We start from the raw sequence: 19,508 nt of genomic DNA, 5'->3' as shown, positions 1-19,508 counted from the left end.
TAAGAAAATATTGGAAGCAACAAGGAAAAAAACAAACAATTTAAACACCATGGAGCTACAATCAGGATTGCACAAAACCTACCAGCTTTTACTAGGAAGGACCATAGTTTTTAAAATACTATTATTTCATAGAGCAAAAGAATTGGGATTACAACCAAGGGTAATGGAGTGGGGGGGGGGGAGAAGGACATTTAGTGAATTGAAAGCATTTCATATATTTGTGACAAAAAGAGCAGAACTTAATAGAAATTTTCGCATATCAGATCCAGGAGAAATATATTCTGAACATTAAAGGTCAATTTTAAGAGACTCAATAAGGTCTATTAACTTATATGTGAAAATTTTATCAGTACTCTGCCATTATTATCTAGGTAGTTTGAAAGGCTTGGGCTAAGCTGTATATGATGGAGTGAGTCTAAAAAATAAAACTCTGTAGGGAGAGATAAAAAGTTATCTCTTACAAGTAAGGCTTAAAAGAAAGAGTTGATAGAGAAGGAGGGAGTAGGAGTGGAGTTCTGGTAGTGCTACCACTTTACTCTCATTATAAATAGTTTGGGGAATAGGATAAGGGAAGGATTTTTAGAAGTTATATAAATTAACAATGGGGGGGAGGGATAAGGGAGAAATTCTTTGATAGTTCTTTGGTGGAGGATGGGGTGGGGAGATGATAAGGAAAAGGCTCTTTGAAAGATAGGTAGATTAAGGAATAGGAGGGCAAGGTAGCCTGTAGAAAAGTAAATTAGACTAGTGAGGAGCAATTGGATAAATAGAGTGAGAAAGATAATGAGCACAAATAAGATGGAGGGAAATATATAAATAATTATATCTAAAAATGTGAGATGAATTATATCCATAAAATGCAAACAGATAGCAGAATGGAATAAAAATCCAAACTTAGTAATGTGTTACTTTTAGGAATCAGTAAAAATGAGAGATAACATACAGGATTAAAATAAAGGACTGGAACAGAATTTATTATATTTTTTTAATAGCTTTTTATTTGCAAGATATATGCATGGGTAATTTTTCAGCATTGACAGCTGCAAAACCTTTTATTCCAACTTTTCTCCTCCTTCCACTCCCCCCTCCCCCGCCCCATGGCAGGTTGACCAATACATGTTAAATATATTAAAGTATAAGTTAAATACAATATATGTATACATGTCCATACAATTATTTTTCTGTACAAAAAGAATTGGACTTTGAAATAGTGTACAATTAGCCTGTGAAGGAAATCAAAAATGCTGGCGGACAAAAATAGAGGGATTGGGAATTCTATGTAGTGGTTCGTAGTCATCTCCCAGAATTCTTTTGCTAGGTGTAACTGGTTCAATTCATTACTGCTCTATTGGAACTGATTTGGTTCATCTCATTGCTGAAGATGGCCATGTCCATCAGAATTGATCATCATGTAGTATTGTTGTTGAAGTATACAATGATCTCCTGGTCCTGCTCATTTCACTCAGCATCAGTTCATGTAAGTCTCTCCAGGCCTTTTTGAAATCATCCTGTTGTCATTTTTTACAGAACAATAATATTTCACAATATTCATATGCCGCAATTTATTCAGCCATTCTCCAATTGATGGGCATCCACTCAGTTTCAGAATTTATTTTGTTAAAAAATCAGGGGTGGTAGTCGATGATCTTAGACAAAAGTTAAAGCTAAAATACATTTAATTAAAAGAAAATAATAGGGAAACTATGTCACATACTATTCAGTGTTGCTTTAGACCATCTAAAATAACTAGACAGTATAAAATAAATCATATCCCAGTTAATGAATTGGAGGATATGAACAGGAAGTTTTTGATAAAGAAATGAAAGTTATATTTAATCACATGAAATAATGCTCTAAATCATTGCTTAGAGAAATGTAAATTAACTAAGTTACCTTACTGCTATTGGATTGGCTAAAATAATGGTTTTCAATTGGGGAATTGCTAAACAAGTCGTGGTATATGATTGTTATAGAATACTGTTGTGATAAAATAAATGATGAACTGGTTGATTTAGAAAAACATGGAAAAACTTGGATTTATGAAGGTAGATGACTATCTACTTTCAGAGAAAGATGACTAATAGAAATATGCATGTGGTATTTTGTGTGTATAATGTGCATCTTTATAGATGTGTGTGTGTGTGTGTATGTCTGTACATTTACATTTAATTATAGCCTTCTCTGGGGAGTGGGGCAGAGGAGGGAACAAAAAAATAAAGTAGGAAACAAAAGAAAACCCATAGGAAAGCACAAGAAGCTTGATTGCTCTGAAAACAATGTGTAGGATTTATTACATAGATTTTCATGAGCTGGAAATTTATTATTTTATATTGAATCCTTTCCTGTGCCTACAGAAATGTCCCCTCCCCCCTTTTTTTCCTTTTCTCGTTTTGTATTTCAGTTTAAAATTTAAAGAGAAAGAAAAGTAAGAAAGGGGGAGGAGAAAGGTGGGGGGAGAGAAAGAGAGAGAGAGAGAGAATGAATATGAGTGAGTGTAGGTTATCTTTTTCTATTCATCTCCTGAAATTTCATTATAATTCGGAGGCAATCTTAGGGTCTCAAAGTTTGTGCTAGAATAGCACGTTTCTCACAAGTTGTATCAAGGTGGAAAAGACTTGTTAGGCTCTGTTGAGCTATGTCATTTGAGGACTCACCTAAACAGAACAAGAATTATCATTGAAAGGCTGACCATCAGATCATCGATTTTTTTTAGTCACAGTAATTAATAAAAACTAAGACCTTAAGAAAGTTGCCTTCTAAATTTGTGTTAGTATTAACTACACCATTGAAAAATGTATTTTAGAAATATGGAAGTAAGGTTTTTTTTTTCTTTCTTTCAGAATACATGGAAGAATGAGTTGCAAGGGTAGAAGTTTAACAATTTCTAACTTCTATGTGTCATCATTAACTCTGGTTAGAAATTGCAATTTCATATAGTTATTGGTCAGTCAAAAGTGAATCATACATCGCTAACCCTCATTGCTTTTTTAAAAATTTATTTAATTTAATTTTCAGTTCCAAATTATCTTCTCCCTCCTCCACCAATTAAGAAGGCAACAAAAACCAAAATCATTAAGAATGTTTAGACATACTAAATAAATTTTCACATTAGCTACATACCCCTCAAAAAAAGAGAAAAAGAAATGTTTCAGCCTATACCTTAAATTTATCAGTTCTTTTTCTGAAGGTAGATAGCATGTTTCATCATTAATCCTTTGGAATTGTGATTAGTCTATGTTGATCAGTTATAACTAAAGGATCATTGTACTTGGAATCATAAAGTTTGCAAGAAATCCCTCAGATGTAGTTAAGAGTACAGTCCAGAGCTCTTTAGTTCATGGAATCATAAGATTATGAGGACCCCAGAAGTCACCTTATTTCCTCTCTCATTTTACAAATATGGAAACTATGGCCCAAGGAGCTTACATAATTTGCCCAAGGCCACACAGGTATTAAGCATGAAAGCACATGATTTGAATTTGGATACTCAGCTTGCAGTGCCAGTACTCTTTCCATTGCCCCATGCTACCTCTGGGCAGATGGCTAATAAATAATTGGGCACAAAGCTCATTGCTTAACTGGAAATTCCAGTCTAATGAGTGGGTGCCAGATTATCAAACTACCACTCATTACGGTTTTTGAGTCTTTCAAGCCCTTAATAGTTTCCCATTCCTAGATAAATACAAATTTTTCATGTAGCAATAGATACCATATGACAGACACTTTCTGAGGACATGCTTACTTTTACAATTCCACAAGGATCCTTTTGATTAGATGAACAGTTGGCAGTTCTTTCTTAATTATCTTTAGAATTAGGCCTTTGAGTGAGTTATATGTCAGTATACTTTTAAGAACACAGTGAATATTTCCTGGCTTTTCCTTTTGCTCACTGTATTCTTTGTTATCAGTGTCCTGTGTAGAATCTTCAATAGTAAATTTGCTGTTCTTTAAGACAAAATGTTTTCTTCAAGCTGTAGTTGAAAACATATTGCTATATTTTGTAGTTTACTATTGTGGTTTCAGCTTTTGATTAGGAAAATTGTCCTACATCGTTAAAACTTGCTGCTTAATCATTGAAATATTTGAACAGATTTCATCCTAAAAGGAATGGAATCCTACTGAAGATTTATAGTTTAGGAAACTATCTGAATTTTCTTGGTTCTTCATCCTCATGCTTTGTTACTTGAACCAAGTTTACCTGTTCCCCTCAGGTGATAGATAATTTTCTAGATGACTTCTAGATGCTAGTTTATTTTTGTTCTGAGAAACAAGGATAGAATCTGCTCAAAAATAATTGGATTAGTATAAATATGTTCTTCTTGAATCTTCCATTTTTGTCCTTATATTCCCAGCATCTGGCATAATATTTTGTACATTTTGTACTTATGTTTGCTGAATGGTATATAATCTTACTACTAAAATATTTTGCTTAGATCCCAACAACTTAATTTGGTTTCTTAAATTATTATTATCTAGCTCTTCTGAGTCCCTGACTTTTTGATTTCCTAGTTTCCTAGCCAAGATTCCTTATCGCAGCTTTAGGTGATCATTTGGATATGATAGATACCCTGTCTACCTGGATTGTCTTCACCAACCCCATACCCATCATTTTACAGATGAAGAAACCAAGGCCCAGAGAATTGAAATGATTTCCTCAAACTTCTAAAATAATATTGTTTTCAACACTCATTAACATATTAGTATCAATAAGTTGGGACCTGGGATAGGTATATTTTGATGAGAGACAGTCTCAGAGAAGAGTTAAATTATGAATATATCATCTTTGCTAAAGATAGTCGAAATTTGGCTACTGCAGTTCAGAATTTAGAGTAGTACTAAGACAATGACTAGGGACGATTACCCAGGGGAGGAATGGAACATCAAAAGAAGAGACTATGAACTTCATAATCAACCTACTTAATAATTTTACCTTTTAAACAGTATAGGGCTCTCTATTACATATTCAGTAGCTTAAAAATGTTTCTCTTAGCTAATGAATAGATCATAATCAGGGTGACAAAATTTCATTTAATTATTCATGAGAAGGCCTGGAGAGACTTACACGAACTGATGCTGAGTGAAATGAGCAGGACCAGGAGATCATTATATACGTCAACAACAATACTATATGATGACCAGTTCTGATGGACCTGGCCATCCTCAGCAACGAGATCAACCAAATCATTTCCAATGGAGCAGTAATGAACTGAACCAACTATGCCCAGAGAAAGAACTTTGGGAGATAACTAAAAACCATTACATTGAATTCCCAATCCCTATATTTATGCCCACCTGCATTTTTGATTTCCTTCACAAGCTAATTGTACAATATTTCAGAGTCTGATTCTTTTTATACAGCAAAATAATGTTTTGGTCATGTATACTTATTGTGTATCTAATTTATATTTTAATGTATTTAACATCTACTGGTCATCCTGCCATCTAGGGGAGGGGGTGAGGGGTAAGAGGTGAAAAATTGGAACGAGGTTTGGCAATTGTTAACTCTGTAAAGTTATCCATGCATATAACCTGTAAATAAAAGGCTATTAAATTAAAAAAAAAAAAAATATATATATATATATATATAAATTATTCATGATGTTGTTCCTTCTCTTATGATTGAGGTTTGAATGCTCTTTAATTTCCTCCCTTCCTCATCACATTTGAAATTTTCTGAGTGGATGACATTGGTGGTAAAAGTAGATTATAAGATCTAAAATTTTTTTCTATTACTGGTTTTTAGCATGTGGATTCAATTCTGACTTTGCTTTAGAGAGTAATCTGCTACCTTTGCAGATGATCATTTATTAATATAGATGCCTCTCAGTCCCTTCAATTGATTTTATGATTGGTGGGAAAGCTGAAGCCAGTGATATTTTTATTGTTTTTAAAGATGTAAGCCATTCTTCCCCTGCAGTCTTAGGGTCATAGAATAGATTCCACAAGTTGATCATCAGACTTAAAAATGAAGTCACGTCTATGGACAACTCTTAGAATGAGCTCTTATAATTTATCATCATCCTTTTCGTTCCCTTAGAATTAAAAGTTCATTAGTCAAATATCAGTACATGAGGATGAAGGATATGTTTTTTTTATGGTATAGATCAAATATTGGGGTGTTAACATAGCTCTCCCCCAATACATAGTCTTCAGATTTTTAATGTTTTGCCTTTGTAGTTTTTTTTTTTTTAATTTTTGGGATTTAATTTAATTTTTTTATGTATTTATTTAAGACTTTAATGCAAAGTACGTAGAAAAGAAAATAGTAAAAAGAAAGACGAACCAAAGAAATTGTTACATACCCAGCAGAAGGTTGGGGAAGATTCAAAATATGTAACGATAAATTTCCATTCCAAGAACGTATATATAATGATAGATGACATTGTATTTATAACTGTACATCTTTACTTCCATTCTCAGCTGTGCACTTTTTACTTTCTTTCCCCTTAATCTCCCCCCTGAAACAACCTGCAGTTAAACACAGATATATTTGTGTGTATGTATACACACACAACCTTATACATACATGTACATATATATATATATATATATATATATATATATATATATATATATATACACTTACGCCTATCTATATAGATACACTTATCTACATATGCATATACACATAGATATACAAACATCTAATACAGTATTAATATGGTTGATAGGTAATGTAGATTTCTCTCTTGATTGAATATTTTTTGTTTGACTTTGTCTAAGACCAATGATTACTATCCCTACTTTTTTTTTTTCCTAATATATTCTTTTCCTGATTCTCCCAATTCTACTTCCTATTCTGACTAACTCTTTTGCTTTACTTCTACTGGCTGACTTGCCTTGCTATTACATAATTTACTTACCTTCTTCTCTCCCTCTTCCCCCAACTTTCCCTCCCTCTTTATTCTATTCCTATTAATCTACATATCTTATCAAACTCTGGTTGATTTATATCACAATATGCTATTCCCTCCCCCTTATTTCTTTATAGATTTTGGAAGGTGCTGTATGCTTCTTGGGGTGTGTGTGTGTGTGTGTGTGTGTGTGCGCGCGTGCGTGTGCGTGTATGTACGCATTGTTTCCTCTTTAACCCACTCCCAAGGTGAGTAGGTTTTCAGAACTTCCAGCCTTCCCCCATCTAATTCTAATGTGTTGCACACATCATATTCAGCTCTACCCCAATCTTTCTTTTGGACTACTCAATTACTAATGTCAGTCTTAGATATATAGTTTACATTTTCACATATAAAACAACAGTTTGTTCTTATTGAGCCCCTTGAATTACTTTTTGATGTTGCTCTTATATGTTGAATTTTCTATTGAATTCAGGTTTGAGACAAAATCCTGAAAATCTAAGAATTTGTTGAATTTTTATTTTTTTTTCATTCAATATTATGCTTAATTTTGCTGGATGTATTGTTTTCAATTGCTACCCTAGTTATTTTGATTGTTGATATGTAGCATTACAGGACCTTGCAGCTGATAAATCCTGTATAATTCTTATTGTAACTTCAGCATATTTGAAAATGTTGTTGTTGCTTGTAGAATTTCCTCTTTGATTTGGGGGTTTCAAAAATTAGCAGTGATATTTCCATGTTTTTTCTTTGTAAGATCTTATTGAGGTGGTGAATCAGCAAGCATCATATGTAATGAGGATAAACTAAAATCATTCCCAATAAGGTTAGGGGTGAAACAAGGTTGCCCACAATCACCATTACTATTCAGTAGTGTATTAGAAATGCTAGATTGGGCAATAAGAGAAGAAAAAGAGATTAAAAGAATGAGTAGATAATGAGGAAACCAAATTATCACTCTTTGTAGATGATCTGATGTTGTACATAGAGACCCCTAGAGAATCAACTAAAAAACTATTAGAAATAATCCACAATTTGAGCAAAGTTGCAGGATACAAACTAAATCCACATAATTCATCAGCATTTTTATATATCACCAACAAAGTCCAATAGCAAGAGATACAAAGAGAAATCCCATTTAAAAATAACTGTTGATAGTGTAAAATATTTGGGAATCTATCTGCCAAGGGAAAGTCAGGAAGTATATGAACACAACTACAAAACACTTTCCACACACATAAAGTCAAATCCAAACAAATGGAAAAATATCAAGTGCTCTTGGATAGGTAGAGTAAATATAATAAAAATGACAATACTACCTAAATTAATCTATTTGTATAGTGTTATACCAATCAACCTCCTAAGAAACTGTTTCACAGACCTAGAAAAAATAACAAAAAAATTCATCTGGAAGAACAAAAGGTCAAGAATTTCAAGGGATTAATGCAAAAAATGCAAATGAAGGTGGCCTAGCTGTACCAGATCTAAAACTATATTATAAAGCAGCGGTCATCAAAATTATTTGGTATTGGCTAAGACATAAAATAGTCAATCAATGGAATAGGTTAGATTCACAGGACAAAATAGTCAATGACTAAAGTAATCTAGTGTTTGACAAACCCAAAGACCCCAGCTTTGGGGATAAGAATTCACTATTTGATAAAAACTGCTGGGAAAATTGTTGAAGTGGTGATTGGTAGATCTTTTTTTTCTATTAATACTTTCCACTCTTGTTCTATGATTTCAGAATAATTTTCTCTAATTATTTCTTGATTTATTGTGTCAAGGTTCTTTTTTTTTTTTTGGTTGTAGCATTCAGGTAATCCAATTATTCTTATGTTTTCTTTTCATGATCAGTTTTCTAAGTCTGTAGATATTAAAGATGTTTGATATTCTCTTCAATTTTTTCATCCTTTCTATTTTTGTTTGATTATTTTTTGGTCTTTTTAAAACGTAACTGGCTTCCTATTGCCCAGTTCTGATTTTCAGAATCATTTTCTGCTTTAAAACTCAGATTTCTCCTTTTCTAGTTGGTTGATTTTCTTTTCATAATCTTCTTGTTTTTCTTGGATTGTTCTTTTTTTCTTTTTTTTTTTTTTTTTAAGTTTTTTCCTCAATCTCTCATTGGATTTTTAAAGTCTTATTTAAGGTATCCTATAAATTCTTTGTTGGGCAAGTAGCCATTTAATATTACTCTTTGGACTGGAGAGATTTTTTATTTTACGTCAAATATACTCCTCTAAGGATGAACCCTGGTCTTCCTTATTCCCAAAGTAACTTTATATGTGGTTTTATTCTTTCTTTTTTCCCTGCTCTCTGTTTTTTAAATGAGAACTTAAAAGTGTAATCACCTATCTTCACTTCAATTTTTCTCTCTGGCTTGGAACTTTCAAACCCTCTTGTAAGTCCTGCAGCCAGTAGCTACTGTTCCCCACAGCTTCTGCATTCACCAGGTATGCTGGTTCCTTCTCACCTTTCAGGATCTACTTTCAGCAGCACAACAAGGCCTGACATTCCTTATGACAAGAGGGTCTTTCCATCTTCCTGAGCTCAGAACCCTGACTTCCCAAGCTGTTGGGGAGGTGAAAATTCCTATGGTTTGGGCTGAGGATCCCAACCCAGCTCCCCCCAGGACTCCCCACTTGTTTTAGAGGAGTTAGTCTGGAGGTATTTACACTTCACATTAATTAATCCTCTGTTCCTTGGTCTTTGCTTGGTGCTTTTCTGGGTAAACTGCTCCATCCCAAGTCTTGCTTGTTTTTACCAGTTTACATTTGTCTTGAGGCACAGTTTTATTTTGATTGTGAGGGAAATCTGGAGTTCTTAGAGTTTTCTGATCTACCCTGCCATCTTCTTACTATCTTCCCTGACTTGCTCTTAAAATAATGGATGGTTTGCCTTATTGTGCCATGAGCTTAAAAAATTTGATTCAGTGATGGTAAGTTTTAACGAAATAGCCCTTTATTCTTTCTTTACTATTCATTTTTTGACTAAAACTTTAAAAAAAAAAAAAAAAAAAAAGCTTTATTCTTGTTTTGTTTTCTGGGAAGGATATTGATGTTGTGTTGTGTTTTTGTTTTTTGGATTGGGAATCAAAGCATTATATTGTGGGAGATTGCTTTTCTTAGGTTTGTTCTTCTACCTTTATCTTTAAAAACTGATATATTTTTCTTTAGGAAATAAGCTTGAAAATAAACTAATCAGATGTTAGGAACAAAATTTGTTTTCTTGTTTATATGTTAAATTGATCTTTGTGAGTCAGTCTAACATCTAAGCTTTTAGAGCATTTATTTTGACAGAAGGATTAACTGAGGCTAAATCAGTTGAAATTCCACTTTTATCAAACTATTCATTAGGAATTGCTTTCTGGCTTTAGTACTGTCAGAAAAATAACCTGTCCTTCTTTGATTAAATAGCAGAATGATAGTCGGTCCACTGATTTTGAGAGAGAGGTTGAATAAACTTTCTACTTCAGAAACAATTCAGAAGTGACACACTGTAAGGGAGGTCATAATGTGCACTGATGTCCAGCTGAGCTGCTGACTGGCTCTGAGCCAAGCACGCCAACTTCACCTCTTGAAGTAGCATGTCAAGCATATACATTTTCAAAAATACTTTTACACACAGTTTAATGTCAAAGTGAGTATTTTTTAAACTTTCAAAATCAGAAACCAGAACCATCTATAATTATTTGTACCCTGAACAAAAATCTTTATAAGTATAGATAATAAATATAAGCAGTTTAAAATTTTTATTCACATATTAGGTTTTTTCCCTTCATAGTCAGTTGTGTTGATGGACAAGCTTTTACAAAAATTTGTTTTAAAAATGACCCTTATTTTGAAAAAATCATTTTGTATGTTTAACTATATTTTCTTTATATAGAAAGCTTTAAAAATGTGCTAGACTTGCAAAATAAAGCAACCAAAATGATGAGACTAGCAAATGAGTTTTAAAAAGAAAGATTAAAGATTCACTAACAAGACTAGGGATGGAATGATTTTAAAAAGTATTTAAAATACACATAAACATTAATCCAGAAAATAATGAGCAAGAGAAAATGAACTTAAAATGTATTTGGAAAGTTTATTTAAATTAATGGAAGAATTTCTTACCAATTGGGCTAAGAAATATCCCAGCTTATTAGGAGAGCTTGTAGAATCCACTCTTAATGATTGATTAAAGGCTTCATTTCATGGCTATATTCAATTTTGTCAGAATTATTTCTGTGTAATATGACAATTATTGTTATTAGGAAATGGTAGAAAAGCAAATTTTGGCTGTGTACTAAAATCATGTAGATTAATTTTATATCTTGTTGTTAAGCACCAAGTGCTGGTACAGCATTGTAGTTGTTTTTTGCTCTTAAATTGAGTCCATACTTTTTCAATCCTTCAGAATAAAATTTCTGGACTCATTCACACTTGTGTTCTTGGATCAGATATAGGGAGAGTTTTTGATTGATAACAGTTGTGATGGTCTGTATTTCATTTAGGTTCATTTAACAAAATAGGTTTTAATATTAATTATATCAGTAAGTGGAAAAGTGGTACTATGAAGGAGCTAGGATGCAGATAAGATGGGCAAAGTTCGCTTACATGAATAACCCCAGAGCAGTATCATTTCAGTAGGTGATCTGCTCCAGTGATACACATCTTCTCAGACCTTTTTTTTTTAAAAGTTAGATCTCTTCTAGATCTGGACCAAGCAAATTATACAAGTAAAAAGTTTTTCATTGAATACATCTAACTTTTAATTCTTTCATAACAAGGTGACTTAATGAATTTGTCAACATATCAATACCACTTAACAGATATAGCTTTCTAACCTAAAAGGCATCATCTAGGCATATCTGATATAAGGAATTTAATCATTGCCAGTCTCCAATTGTGTAATAATTTCTAATAATGGGAATTGCAGCATAAATATAAAAATAAGTTCTTTGAACTTATTTTTCGTAACAATATTTTGTATTATTTTTACTTTTCATAATATTATGAAATTGTAACCATTTTCTCTTTTTAAAAATTCAGTAGTGAAGGTATTAGGATTATGAATTTCGAGTGGGAAGAGATTTGAAAGTCATCTAATTAAACTCTGTATTTTATTGTAGAACAGTCCCAGAAGTTGTGACAATTTATTAATTAGGATCTTGCTTGCTTGTCAACTGGGTTAGTTGAATTAAATTCTTTCATTTTAGTTATTAATACTCATTAGTGAATGATCCTTTTTGAATTTTAATAGTACTCTTAATTTCATATCTGCTTTTATCAGATAGGAAAGAGATTTTAATCAATATTGTCACATCCTTGTAGTCAGTTTTTTTTTTTTTCTGTTTAGTTAATGGATATTCTTTATAATAAACTTTTGAAAACACATGTAAGGAATTTGCTAATGCTTCTCTGTATTTTAGCTAAAGATTTGTGAGAATCTTTAGCAAATTCATGTTATCCTTTGTTTACATTTCAAGCAAGCGTAACTTATTATTTTCTTGTCCTAATAGATTTTTCTAATAATCACTTAAAAATGAAACTGTGCTTGTTTTTTCACAGATTTATTTGAATTTCACTTTCCATTTTGTACAAAATAGACAAGCATTTTCAGGTAGAACTATCTTTTGAAAACTTAATTTTATAATATTTGTTTGTGAATATTCCTTTCAATGAGTCTGTTTATAAAAATGTTAAAAATAAAAAGCATAGCGTAGTTCATATTTATTTAAAGCCACAACATAAATGTTTATAAATACACTTGCAGAACAGTATATAAATGGTTTGGAATTGAGTAATAATAGGAATAAAGGAGTGGTCAAAAAAAAGGGGGGGACTTTTTGTCTAAAAAAATAAAAAGAAAACAGCTGTATAATATCTGTCAATATGTTAGTGCTCTGTGATAATAAATGCAGAATTCCATATCTCATGTCTCTGTCAGAAGAGAGGGAGATTAATTTTTTCAGTGCTTTTCTGTGTTTAATTTTGATCATTAGACAACATTGTTTCTCTTGATTGTTATATTCATTTAAATTGTTGCAATCATTGTATATATTGATTTTTGGTCCTGTTTACTGCACTCTTCATCAATTTATATGTCTTCCTATATTTCCCTAAATTCTTTAAAATTTCAGTTTTCATTTGTGTTTGACTTCATTTTGGGTTTTCTTGGCAGAGATACTGGGATGGTTTGCCATTTCCTTCCCAAGCTCATTTTACAGATGAGGAAACTTGATAGGGTAAACAGGGTGAAGTGATTTGCCCATGGTCACATAGCTAATGTCTGAAACCAGGTTTGAACTCATGAAGATGAGTCTTCCTGACTCTAAGCCCAGCATTTAATCCACGGTACCATTTAGCTGCCCTTCCTGTTCTTTACCAGGACAGAAAATGCTTCTATCAAAAAAATTTTATATATAAAACCCCTCTTTTGATTTCTTTGGTTTGTCCCTAGCAGTGAGATAGGTTAGAAGGTATGTGCATTTGAGTTACTTCTTTAATATAATTTCTTGATGAGACAATTGGGGTTAAGTAATTTTTCCAGGATCACACAGTTAGGAAATATTGTGTCTGAGGCCAGATTTGAACTCAGGTCCTCATGACTTTAGGGCTGGCCCTCTATCCACTGTACTACCTAGCTGCCCCTCTTTAGTATAATTTCAAATTGCTTCCTAGAATGATCAGATCATTTCACTGATCCACTAGCAATATACATGTATATCTGTCTTCTTACAGCCCTTAACAACTGACTACATTTGAGGCAAAACTTCAGAGTTGTGTAAATTTTTATTCCTCTTTATAATACTAATTTGAAGCAGTCTTTCTTATAGTTTTTGATATTTTGGATTTTTTTTGATAATTTTGTTCATATCCTTTAGGGAATGATTCTTGGTCTCATATATCTTAGATGTCAGATTTTTATTAGAGATATTTGGTACAAAGATTCCATTCCTCTCTCACTCATCCTAGAAGCATTGATTTTGGCAAAAGCTTTTAAATTTAATATAATTAAAATTTTCTATTTTCTCTCTTATGATTTCTTCTCTTTTATTTGGTTAAAAATTCCTCTTCTAGCAAAAATTATGGAAAGAAATCTCCATTAATTTCGCACCATTTGCTTGTATGATGAGACCTTTTATATTTAAATGAAGTCCCCATATGAAATGATATTGTGGTGTGTGATATAATACGCTGTTTAAACTTATTATTATTGTTATTTTACCAAACTGCTTATCAGTGGGACCCTCTTCCTTACCAAATTTGACTTTATAATCTATAAACTTTGGAAACTGCCATATAAACAAGACAGTTAATGATCTTGTTTCTTTCCTTCCCAGATAGCTATAGCATTTGATATTTAGTTGAAAAATAAACTGTATTTTGTTCTGTGTATCTTTTATATATAATGACCAATCTAGGTGCTTATCATTTCCTTTTTAGATTATTGCAAATGTTTCTAACCATTTCCCTCACTCCATTTTCTTTCTTTTAACTATTCTTATACTGCTTTACAGGTGTTAACTCCTCTGCTTAAAAGTCCTTGATAACATTTGATTTTTTAAAATAAAATTGTAGTATAAATTTATATCCTGTTATATGTCAATATTTCTCATCTCTCAATTCCTTTACACAACTACTTATCCTCTTTAGCCAAACTGACCTTATTATCTGTAAGCAAGCTATATGCTTTCCTTTTTGCACAGTTTACTTGTAATTTTACTCTTAAACTAGAATTCCTCTCTCTTTTCTCTGATGTTTTTATTTATTCATTGTCTAGCTAACATCCTTTCCTTAAAGAAGCCCCTCAACCTTCACTAAAGCACAATCCTCTCTGATATTCTGAAACACCTATAATTTGTTTAGTATTACCATATTCGACTATGTTTTATCTTTCTTGTACTACATTTATCCTTTCTCTCTAGCTGTTATAATCTCCTTGAAGGAAGAACTAGGTTTTCTAATAGTTCTTTTAGAAAACTAACATGTATTAAGCAACTATTAGGGCAAAGTACAACATATTGGACTCTGGGAATGGTTAAAAAATAAGAAAAAAAACACTGCTTAAGGTCAGCAGTTTAAAATCTATTTACCTTTTCAGAATATTGTTTTATATGTAGAAAATACTTAATATAGCAATGTTAATATAATTTCATATTTTAAAATATCAACTAATTAGCATTAGAAAATTATTAAAATATTTGAAAACTGTCTTTAAAGATAGTATTTTGATTTGCTATAATTTGATTATTATTTTCCACTGAACTACTAAATTTTCTCTTCCTCCTCTCCCCTCTAGGCCTTATTGAATTTGAGGAATGCGATGCTGCTAGCGTAGTTGAAGGTAAGTTACAAGTTATGAATTATAACATTGAGATTTAACTAGTTAATATCCCCTAAATATTAGTGACCTGATAAGTTGTTTTGAACAAATAAACATTAGGGAACATTAGAACATCAAAAAAAGTAATTACAAACAATAAGCATTTCAAGGGATGTACTTACAGAAAAAAAAAATTTCACTCTTATAATATCTTAACATGTCATGAAAATTAGCAGCATCTTATCTTTATTTACTTAAAAGTAGATCTTTGGGTCATCAAAAGAAAGTGTTAACTTGTTGTCCAAATACAGTATATTTTATAGAAGATGTGTTGTATATATTTACATAGAGTGCTGAATTTGGAGTCAGAAAGAAGATTTTTCAAATCCTTCACTGGTATATGAGTGACAGGAATTAATACTGTTTCTAAACATTGACTATATTTTCCTTCTCTTCATTGCAGCAAAAGTAATAGTTTAGAATTATATGCATATTGAAGTTATAAAATAACTAGTACATAGATATATAATAATATAAAATGTTTATTGATTTATGTTTTAGTAATACAGAATTGTGCAGGTTGAAGAAGCATTGGGTAACATTCAGGAGTCTTAGATTTTAGCCCAAATTTATCATAGAATGAGAAAATTGTTCGGGCCAATTGCCACTTGAATCATATTTGTGTTCTATAATTTTTTCAATGAGAGATCATTCAGATTTTATTTAAAGATTTCTAGAGAGTGTACTTTCTAAAACAATCTATTTCATTTTTAAAAGCTTTCGTTGTTAGCAAGTCACTTAAGCTCTCATCTCCCCATTTTCTTATTAGCAAAATGTGAATAATAAATATTTCTAGCTTTTATTTATCTCTTAGGGGTATGATAAAGATAAAATGATAAGCATGTGAAAAGACTTTGAAAATTAAATTATTAATATAAAGTCTCTACTTTTAAGATGTTGTTTAGGTAACATTATGTAAAACAAGACCTTTTTCTCCTAAAGACCTTAAGTTCTAGATCCTAGATTAAGTTGATACGATAGATTCTAAGGAACATTCATTTTGATATATAATAATAAAGATGACCCAATTGATTAAGAAAAAAAAAGTTGACATTTACTGCTATGTTGCAGTTTATGGCAATGATATTGAAAAAACAAGGGTAATACCAGTATTATCTTTTCTGTGTTATATAATTACATACAACCAATTAAAGTACAATGCTCTAATCATTATAATGTATTCATTCTGCATGTGGGTCATAAAACATTGCTTTGTGCCATTAACTGCATGTAGACACAACAGAAGAGGGCAGAAGATGGATAAACAAAAAACTGCAACTACAGAATGCCTAGCCTACTGATTTTTTGTCTGTGTTGTTACCCTGCTATATGAAAGAAAGAAGAATATTATGTAAATATTGTGTACATGAGAACATGATTTGACTTGTAATGGTCAAATTAAAATGATGTTCCTAGAAAAATGTTCTGTTTTCATATCAGTATTAAAAGCTCTAAACAAAGTATGTGCTGAGATTTATAAGATACTCAAATAATGTCTCTGATATTGCATCCAGTGAATGATTCTTCATTTTCTGTTAACAATAAAAATTCACTTTAAAGGGATAAAGCCAAGAAAAAGAAAGACTTTTGCTTTGTCAGGAATAATTAAGAAGGAAAAGGATGCAGAGTCAGTGTAAGTATATTAAATAATTTCTTCTTTTTTTAATGCTCCTCTCATATTTGATCAAGTGTCCTTTTTTTCTTCCCTAGTTCATAACACTTGGTGTTAATAGCATTGTTATATAGCATTAAATGTTATAGCATTAAAGTCTATACTTAATTTTTCCCAGCTAATGGAGGTGCTCTATTATTCATACTGTGAAAAATTTACTGGGGCCTCCAAACTCCAGATGTCATGGAATTTAGCTTTCTCTTGAAGTTGCTGCTAGAACTAGGAGACTCCTCCCTATTTCTCTTTTTCTGGTGCCTTGGGTTGGAAGTAATATATTTTCTTTTAGAAAAGAGATTATCATTTGTGGTTAGATTTAATGAAGTAGTGTTAGATTTAAAGGTGTAATATTACTTAACAGATCTTTATGGACCATAATTAGTTTAAAACCTTTGTGTATACTGTGTGCCAGGTACTGTGTGTAAGCACTAGGAAAATAAAAGTTCATGCCTTTGAGGAACTCAGATTTTAGTGGAAGAGACATGTAAATAATATATCTTTATTTACATACTTTATAAATGTAAGGGGTTTTAAATGCCAAGCAGAGAAATTTATATTTGATCATAGAGGAAACAGGGATCGTTTGGAGAGGTGAAGGGAAGAATGGAATTGGAAGGGCAGGAAAGAGAAGGCACATGGGAAATCCTGTGCTTGTGGAAAATCATTTTGGCAGTTGAAGGGTAAGATATATGGGGAGAATAATTAAAAAGCTATTACATTAGTATAGGTGTAAGGTGAGAGAGCCTCACCTATAGTGGTAGCTCTATAAATAGAGAAAAAAATCTATGAAAGACATTGTGAAAGTATGTATAGGCTCCAAAATTTGGAACATATAGATTGTATATATGGAGAGAGTGAAGACTTAAGTAAAACATGGAGGTCGGAACCCAAATTATTAATGATATTGTATTGTCCTTAACAATAACAAAGAATGTCAGAATGGGGTAGGGGAAAGATGCAAAACTGAAGAGTTTTCTTTTGGACATGTTGAGATTGAGATGTCTATGGCAGCTGAACCCATGGGAGCTGATAAGGTCACAAGTGAAATAGTATAAAGGGAAAAGAGAGGAGGATCTAGGATCTAACTTTGAGGGAGAACCTTCAGGGAATGGTCAGAATCATGAAACTTAAGAGAGGAGAGAATGTTTAGGAGGAGATTTCAAATGCTTCAAAGTCATCAAGCATACTATGTTTCAGACAATTGGTAAAGCACTGGGTTTACAAAGAAAGGCAAAAAATAGTCCTGCTTCAGAGAGCTAACATTCTAGTGACAGTACAGCCAGATTACAAACATGTCATGCACAGGATAGATTGGGGATACACTGAGAAGGAAGGTACTAGGGAGGACCAGTAATGTCTTCTTATAGAAAATGGAACTTTTAAGTCTCGAAGGAAGCAGGGGGTAGAGATGTAGAGGAAATAAATTCCTGGCATGGAGAACAGTCAGTGAAAAAATGGAGAGATGCCCTATATGAGGAAAAGCAAGGAGCCCAGTGTTATGAGATTGAAGAATCCAGGAAGGGTGGAAAAGGTAGGAAGAGGCCTGATTATAAAAAACTTTACATGCCAAATAAAGGACAACAACCACTAGAATCTCTTAATTGGATGATGAATATAAATTAAATGAACCTCAAAGGAGGACAATATTACTAAGTAATAGTGGTAGTGAAGAAAGTTAACATTGAGAAGTAAAGAGAGTGTTCAATTCCCCAGCCTTCACCAGTGAGTGACAAACACATGTAATAAGTGAAAGTGCCACCAGTATTGGTTATTGTTGAAATATAATGTCTGTCCACATACATTCTGGGTAAAGGGCATGTGTGGAAGTTACTGTGTTTGAAATGCTACAGCCAGCAGTCTCCACTTTATTCAAACTGTAGGAGAGAGGCGCCTGGCCAGCTCAGCCACTTCCTCTTTGTAGACTTCTAGTTCTTGTCCTGTATTTACTTTTGTATGTATTCCATAGTAGAAAGCAAACTTTTTAAAGCAGAAACTTTTTTTTAAGTTTAGTTTTTGTAATAATGTTTTTACACTTATGGGTGCACATAATATCTTTGGGAAAATTGTTTTTCATTTGTATGTTTTTAGGTACAGAAGGTATATTAAATGAATAGGCTTGATTAAAATTTATTTAACAGTTATTTTAAGACTTAATTTCTTTAAAAGTACATTCTATGAGAACATATTCATGGGAAAAATAATTTATAATGATATCAAAATTTTGTTTTGGTCAGTGAGGACAATTTTTGTTTATAAATTACTAATAGATTTATAGCTCAAATGAACAAATGTATATAAAATGCTTTTATACTAAAAGTGCTACATGAGCACTGTTACTTATTTCATTTACCTTGATTTTATATTAGAGAATTTTTAACTAATTAAATCACGTCTGAATGAATATTTTCTGAAGATTCAATTCTTTTTAATGTCTAATATGTTTCCCATTAACACATTAAGATGTTTGTACTTAATATGTCAATTAATTCAAATAATTTAGTTAAATAAAAAAGATTACATTTAAACTGCTTTTAAAGAAGAAACTGAAACATAATTAGTAATTAATTCTGGTATATGAAAATGCCTAAGCAGATTTTTTTCTTTTTTCTTTTTAA

General features: G+C 31.9%; 1 protein-coding gene across 5 annotated transcripts in view; it reads left to right on the top strand.

Moving 5' to 3' along the window:
- Positions 1–19,508, top strand: part of FCHO2 (FCH and mu domain containing endocytic adaptor 2) — a 152,128-nt gene that overhangs the window by 74,027 nt on the left and 58,593 nt on the right. For all 5 annotated transcript variants that reach the window (XM_031966647.1, XM_031966659.1, XM_031966656.1 and 2 more), the window contains exons 9-10: positions 15,141–15,185; positions 16,785–16,857. In XM_031966647.1, the coding sequence (XP_031822507.1) occupies positions 15,141–15,185; positions 16,785–16,857 (118 nt within the window). The remainder of the gene's footprint in view (positions 1–15,140; positions 15,186–16,784; positions 16,858–19,508) is intronic.

Source organism: Sarcophilus harrisii, chromosome 1 (genome assembly GCF_902635505.1).
Source record: "Sarcophilus harrisii chromosome 1, mSarHar1.11, whole genome shotgun sequence".
NCBI classification, from domain to species: Eukaryota; Metazoa; Chordata; class Mammalia; order Dasyuromorphia; family Dasyuridae; genus Sarcophilus; species Sarcophilus harrisii.
The sequence above is the reverse complement of the archived record's forward strand: the minus strand, read 5'-3'. Positions and strand labels throughout refer to the sequence as shown.